This window comes from Sinocyclocheilus grahami, unplaced genomic scaffold (genome assembly GCF_001515645.1).
Source record: "Sinocyclocheilus grahami isolate Dianchi unplaced genomic scaffold, SAMN03320097.WGS_v1.1 scaffold657.1, whole genome shotgun sequence".
NCBI classification, from domain to species: domain Eukaryota; kingdom Metazoa; phylum Chordata; class Actinopteri; order Cypriniformes; family Cyprinidae; genus Sinocyclocheilus; species Sinocyclocheilus grahami.
In genome coordinates this window covers 570,877-578,723 of record NW_015505836.1, presented here as the reverse complement: position 1 = coordinate 578,723, position 7,847 = coordinate 570,877, and the positions used below count along the sequence as shown (strand labels likewise).

General features: G+C 35.7%; 1 protein-coding gene across 4 annotated transcripts in view; it reads left to right on the top strand.

Moving 5' to 3' along the window:
- LOC107558744 (FYVE and coiled-coil domain-containing protein 1-like) overlaps positions 1-7,847 on the top strand; it is a 37,324-nt gene that overhangs the window by 1,403 nt on the left and 28,074 nt on the right. For 3 of the 4 annotated variants that reach the window (XM_016242415.1, XM_016242414.1, XM_016242413.1), the window contains exons 2-4: positions 1,146-1,255; positions 1,650-1,756; positions 2,901-3,026. In XM_016242415.1, coding sequence (XP_016097901.1) covers positions 1,195-1,255; positions 1,650-1,756; positions 2,901-3,026 — 294 coding nt within the window. In that variant the 5' untranslated portion in view covers positions 1,146-1,194. The remainder of the gene's footprint in view (positions 1-1,145; positions 1,256-1,649; positions 1,757-2,900; positions 3,027-7,847) is intronic. The other variant, XM_016242416.1, reaches the window with a different exon arrangement.

Below are 7,847 nucleotides of genomic sequence, written 5' to 3'. Positions count from 1 at the left end.
CGTCTGTCCGTCTGTCTGTCTGTCTGTCTGTCTGTCTGTCTGTCTGTCTGTCTGTCTGTCTGTCTGTCTGTCTATCTATCTATCTATCTATCTGTCTGTCTGTCTGTCTGTCTGTCTGTCTATCTATCTATCTATCTATCTATCTATCTATCTATCTATCTATCGTCTGTCTGTCTGTCTGTCTGTCTGTCTCTCTATCTATCTCTCTATAAATACACGTATGCTAAGTAGGCTATATATAAAATCAACACTGTCTGCAAAGTTGCAGTTATTGGTTTTTAGTATTTATGTTCCTCAGAATCGTAACCAAACCACTGTCTAAACCAGCTGTTAAAATAGATTAGAGAAGTAGGTTTGTCTTACCACGTTTTAAATTATCTTTAGTTTGCAATTGGTACAATTTTAGTAGTTCCTTGTAGTTCCTTTATTGCTTGTTTTTTTAATTAAACAGACACTTTGGCCTTAACTATAGTTATTTGTATGCCAAAACGTTGGTCATCAACAGAGGGCAATACTGAGATCCTTATTTGTGGCGTTGTGAATTGAAGCAATGTGCAATTATAGCCGATAACCAATTTAATCAGTGATATTCTTTATCTGTACAATCTTAAGAATAGGTAATTCATGCATTGAAACGCAAATCCAGAGTTTGACTTGTATCAGGCTTTAAAACATTATAATGTACAATCAAACTTAAGTATAAGCACTAATAATGATGCTTGATTTAAAGGAATAGTTCACCCAAATGGGTGCCATCAGCATGAGAGTCCAAACAGCTGATAAAAACATCACAATAATCCACAAGTAGTCTACATGATTCCAGTCCATCAATGAACATCTTGTGAAGTAAAAAGCTGTGTGTTTGTAAGAAACCAATCCATCGTTAAGATGTTTTCAACTTCAAAAAATCACTTCCGGATGAAATCCAAGTCCTCTTATCCATAACATTGCTTCCTCCTGTGGAAAGCACAGTTCACGCACAGTTTACAAACAAAAACAGTCCAAAACAGTTATGATGTGAGAGGACAACAGGCGATGCCACTTAAAATAGCTAATGTGACTGATATATCATGCCTCTCTATAAATAAATAGAATGTGCATGTCAAATGTGAGTTATCTGTTGTCACTGTGATTCTTTTACTCAGCAGACTACAGATGACCTCTTGACCCTTTTGGCAGGAAGCTAGTCAGACCATGGCCACTGGTGCTGCAGTCGGGGAGGGTCACATCCAACGGATTATCAGAGATCTGCATGGTACGGATGTGCGTTGACCTTAATGAGAGAGGCAGAGCTATTGTTTAGAGAGTAAAAAGAGAAACGGGGGTCCATGGTGGAGCACGTGCAATTGCGATTCTCAGGGTGCTGGCTTTCAACATGGGGGAAAGAGAAATGCAAAACGAGTTTGTCGAATTCATCCCTCATGTGTGCCGTTTCAGTTCCTGAGGTGGATGAAAGGCGCGTGTAGTAAATATAACCAAGATGGGCTAAAGAAGGAGAAAAACACTTCTTAAACCCTTGAAAAATGACTATAAAATTGGGGTTTTGTTGCCTGTGATCATTGTTAATTACAGTATATTCCTCTGAAATTGTGTTCAAATGTGATCTAGGTATCTTTGACTTGTTTCATTCTCATGATCTTTCTTTATAGATGCTGTATCAGAACTGACAAAGGAGTATAAGGAGAATGGCGAGCCCATTACAGATGACAGCTCCAATCTGCACAAGTTCTCCTACAAACTGGAGTACCTGCTTCAGGTCAGAGACACACAGACACAGAAAACAGGTGTAAAGTAGTCCGAAATGCATGTGATCACATTGCATATGTTGTGTAAATTCTCATGCATCCTGACCAACAAAACAGTACCGCATACTCACCTGACAATCAACCGTTGTGCTAAAATAAGGATTTTAAACTTTACGGTTATGTGCGGGTTTAAAAGAAAAACAAAGTGTAGAAAAGCCCAAAAGTTCAGATCATATGACAGGGTTTTTGCTGGTCTTAAAAAGTTTGAAGAAGTCTTAAGTCGCACTTTCACAAATGAAGGCCTTAAAAGGGCCCTAAATCAGAGCAGGAAGTCACGGCATTAAATGTTGCACGCTTTGGGGGGAAAAAAAAAACTTCCTTAGTATTTTTGTTTTTTTAATACAAATATCTAAACATCCTTGAATCCAGATACATTTACTGGTGCAAATGTAAAATGTCTTGGAAAAATTAAACAAAATTAATTGAGTCTATGCTTAAAACAAGAATATCAGTCAGTGGGTTCTGAAAACATGTTTCCCCTTTGAATTAATTTGTCTTGAGCCCACTGACAAAATGTTTTAATCAGGAACACACTTTTTTATCAGTTTCATAGAAAACAAGACTTCTGATATGTTATTTTGCTTCTCACGTATATGTATCTTGATTAAATAATCTATAGATATTTCTACTGGAAAACAAGACAAAAATACTGAGGAAGAACATATATTTTTTTGCAGTAATGAAGCATCGAAATTACGCTTTTGCACTAAGATTTGGCAGCAAAGGTGCTTTATTTATATTTCTGGTGCTTTAATGTTTGTGTATGCCAGACTGATGTATTAGTCACATAATGGGAAACCTTGCTTTGATTAAACCAACCACAAGTGACCACAGGAGATGCATGTTAATATCAGGTGTAAATGACAGCTGTCTCTGGCGACAACTTGGGATCTCATCACCCGGGCCGCAACGAATGCTAATACCAAGTGTGAAGCGGGCCATATGGATGTACTCAAAATCCCTAATCATGCAAGATGAGATCTCATGCTGTCTCTGAAGGACTTGAAAATTTTCCATTGAAACTTCTTTGAGTCTGTTTTAAAGATGTTTCTCAGCCATTTATCTGAAGTGTTATGTTATTATTATGTTGCTCAGTTTGACCAGAAAGAGAAAACAACATTTCTGGGATTCAGAAAAGACTACTGGGATTATTTCAGTGACTGCCTGGCCAAAATCAAAGGAGCAAACGATGGAATCCGCTTTGTTAAATCAATTCCGGAGGTAAACATCTTCACTTCACACTTCTAACACTAACATGCATCTGAGCAGCATTTTTCTGTGACATGCTAAATAGTGCATCTAAAACTTTTAAAACTACATTTCTGTTTTTAACCTACTCCTATTTTTGTTTTTATTATAACAAAATAATTTATTAATAATAACAATAATGTAGGTGTATAATATATAATATGAAAATTTTATATATTAATGTAATAATGGTAATATACAAATATTTATTGATAATAATTCATAAAAAGCAAATACCAATATATAATATAATATAATATAATATAATATAATAGTGCTAATAACAAACTTTATTTAAAGGGGTCATATGATGCTGCTAAAGCATATTTTCCACATACTGTACATTATTGTTTCTCCTCTATGCCCGCCTTTGAAACGCGTAGATTTTTACAAAGCTCATCGGTCTGAAAAAGCGAGGTGTGCTGTGATTGGCCAGCTATCCAATGCGTTGTGATTGGCTGAATACCTCAAGCGTGAGACGGAAATGTTACACCCCTCACATACTGTGATTGCGTATCCCGGCCAGAGCAACGACACAAAAACATTAAAACCCATTATAAACGAGGCATTTGTTGCATCCAGTGGGGACATAATTACTGATTATAATGACTTATACTGTCTTTTTACACGTTGTGTTGCATTGCATCGCGCCGCGTAAACATAAAACTCTGTCTGCATTTGTGATCAGAGAAATGACAAACAACAAGTGCTACTCTACTGTTCAAAACTCGCGTTTGAATCATCAGTGACAAATCCTTTAAAAGAAAACGTACTTACGTGAGTCAGAACAGCCGGCATTTTAGTCTAACGTTACTCTCCCAGGATCAGTAAACAGTCCTCCATAAAATGCGCTGCACACATCTGGATATTTGGGTTAAACTGTTCTGGAACAGTGTTGTAAATACCACTGATTAGTAGTCGTGTCCTCTTTTGGAAGACCAAACAAAGTAGTTTTGCTTTCACAATGAAAAACACAGCGGCCTAGCGTGAGGGGAAGCCCCGGCTTAGCGTGCGCTGAGGCCGGGATAGAGTGAGCTGAGGCGGCAGGGTCGAGAACGGCGTGCCCGGCAGATCCGACGAATGAGCGACAACCACATGTGACGGACCCCGGGCTGGATTCCCTCAGCGATCAGCACATGCAAACCTTCCCACATAGTGAGGTAGATATGTGGGGGCGTGTTAGAACGAGCCGTTTTAGGTAGGTGTGGCTGACTCTGAACTTTTATTAAGAATATCTCTTTGGATTTGAGACTTTACAGATCTTCTTTATGCACCAAGAGCTTGTAACACTCCAAAGAGAAAGGAAAAATTGAAATCGCATCATATGACCCCTTTAAAGCACCTTTAAAATTAGCTTCTCAAAGCACTTTACATAATAAATCAACATTGTTAACAATAAAAACTTTGCAAACTAATGCAAATACATAAACATGTAATAAAAATACATAAATCTGTGTCATTCACATTCACTTACTAATAGTGCTGTCAAATGATTAATTGCGATTAATTGCATCCAAAATAAAAGTTTTTGTTTACATTATATATGTATGTGTACTGTATATTTATTATATGTATATATACATACAAACACATACAGTATATATTTTGAAAATATTTACATGTTTATAAATTTATATATTCATATTCTTATATTTTATATTATATAGAAAAATATTTAATATATAAACATAACATATTTTTCTTAAATATATGCATGCATGTGTTTGTATTTATATATGCATAATAAATATACACAGTATACACACATATTATGTAAACAAAAACTTTTATTTTGAATGCGATTAATCGTTTGACAGCACTACTTATTAATAATATTAACAATAATAACTTACTAATACTACTAATATTTTGTTATTCATATATACTAATAATAATAATTTATTGTTTCTGTTTATTATTCTTTTTGTTGCATATGCATGAAAAAGCGGTAAATGTCCATGTTAACTACTCTTTTTTATTATGTGTTGTACAGTATTAGTGGACTCTCTTACCAAAGCATGTCTGTAGACACACACATTTTGTTTAAACAAACCTTCCCTCGGATTTGTACAGTTCCATTTTCTCACTGAAATACAAGCGATTTTAGTGATACTATTGATCAGGTTGTTCCTTGTCTGCCCGCATGATACGCGGATCTAAATGCCATGTTCTTTTTAAAAGTAGCACTTCCACATGACCACTGTTTGATATTGTCCAGAGTCAAAATTGTATTTGTATTGTCTTGATGCTGAACTCTGCTACAGTGGTGACCAGCTTCCTTCTCTTGTTGTGTGGTTAGTTTCGGTGGCAGATACGTAACTTTGACCAAGTTACTGGTAATAGTCTATGTGTATGTAAATGTATAAAAACACTGCATGTTCTTCACTGTGTAAATTAGATAAATATTTCTTCTTATTAAAGTTACAAAAGTGATTTAGTTAAGAGCAATGAGAGATTTTCTCTGTTGTGTTGTTTGATTAGCGTGAATGACAGACAGCAGGGATATTAGACTGCTGTCACTTTAAGAGCTACCCGGATCCAATATTCTGTTACACGTGTTTCACTTAAAGAGCAGGTCATATGTTTTTTTTAAAGTGTCCTAATATAGTCCCCTACAACAGGTTTAAATGCATCTAAGGTCAGAAAACACTGTAATTTTCCCAGAATATACATTTATACATAGAGTCATTTGTCCATGATTTAGAAACGGTTTGTCCTATTCAGTTCTGAGCGAAATGTCTGTAAACCCCTCCCTTCCATAAGCCTACTCTGCTCTGATTGGTCTGCTGGCCAAGCCTGTTGTGATTGGCACAAAGAGGAGCGCTTGAGCAAATTAGTGAGTGCTACCATCTGTGTTGCCAAGTCCGCGGTTGTTTTTGATGTCGCGGGTTGTAGCGACCGCTCTATGGACGTGCGCTCCGCTCAGTCGCTCTAACCGCACAAGCAAGCGCTCCGTTAATATTCCGCTCACGCTCACGCTCACCGTGAACCAATTCCCGCTCAGATCCTGCTCTGACATAAAATTTCTCTAGTAGGCCTATTTGTTTACTGTTTGTAACGAAATTCTTGGATTATTGTCTCAAATTAAGTAGGGATGCACCGATATGAAAATTTTGGCCGATACCGATAACCGATTATTCTTTATTTTTGAAAGCCGATAACCGATATGTTGGCCGATAAATCTATATCCAAATTGTTATATACTTTTTGAGAGCCTGATTACAAAAAAGGTCTCATCATTAAAAGCCACATCCCAAACACTTCAACATAAGCAGCCTAGTTTGAACGGTGTACGTTTTAAAAATATTTTTACTCTCCCATTACCAAATTTAGTCATAAAAAAGCCTTACAAATAAATAAAATTATGCATAAATAATGCAAACAAGTCACTGGACATCATTACACATGTAAAGAATCAAAATGAATGCGCCACAGATCAATAAAACGGAATAGCCTCTGCACGGACAATAATTAAATGATTTTAATTACTAAACCATATTGTTGATGAAAATAATAAGAGAAAAATACAAGTGGTTGTTGTTATTAATAATGTATCAATGATTTTGAAAAAGTAACAAATTAATACCACTGTTTTAAATAGCAGCCATTGAGCTGCAGCTCAAGCTGAAGCTGAAGAGCTGAATGAACACGGTAAACTGAAGCGTTTTGCTGGCAGCTTATTTAACTCAAGGAAATGCATCCTGAGATTAATATTAATACAACATAAACATAATATTACAACTTATATATGAAATGACAAATGACGCAGTTATTGCATGCTATAGTCAGAATGTGTGATCCTGTTGTGGATGCGCTCTTCCCATAACAACGCGCTGAAACACAGCAACTAAACCCAAAGAATGCACAACGTTTTATTATAATAATGTTCTCATTAGAATGTTATATACACAACATTCCCAATCATAGTTATTAATGTTGTGCACTGCTGTTTGAGCTGCGTGCGCTGAGCTAAAGACGATCACCGGTAAACTGAAGCGCTCTTTTAACTTAACCAAACGCATTCTATATGAGATAAATCAGATATACATCAAATAAACACAATATTACAACGTACAATTGCACAAAAGGCTGCAAACGAACAGCGCGCATCTGAAGTGTCTCTGAAGGAAATAATGCATTATTTATCGGCTTTAAGATATCGGCCAAATTTTCTTATCAGGCCGATACCGATAACAGAAAAAATGAGCATTTATCGGCCGATACCGATATGGTGGCCGATATATCGTGCATCCCTAAAAAATACAACTGTTAGTTCATGTTAGCTCAGGTCCTTTAAACAATATGAACAAATACGACGTTTGAGTTTAATAATGTATTAGTAAATGTTGAAATTAACTAAGATTAATGAAGGTTTTAGAAGTATTTTCATTCTTAGTTCATGTTTACTATGCAGTTAATTAATATTAACAAACAGAATATTATTGTAAACTGCTACCACAATACTAAAATAACACAGGTTTGTAATAACTAGCTAGTATTGCTGATAAAAGCATTCTCCGCAATCTTTCTTTCCAGTTTGTAAATCCTGCACTGCAAAAAAAAAAATGTTTTTTTTGTCTTGTTTCCAGCCAGAATATCTAAAAATTCTTAAATCAAGAAGGACAAATTATTGTCTGGTTTTCAGAAAAAACATGTCAAAATTAAGTGAGTTTTTGCCTGAAACAAGCAAAATAATCTGCCAATGGGGTAAACAAAATAATCTTGTTTTCTGTTTGAAATAAGATTATTGTGTTTGTTCTAAGCAAAAACTCACTTAATTTTGACATGTTTTTT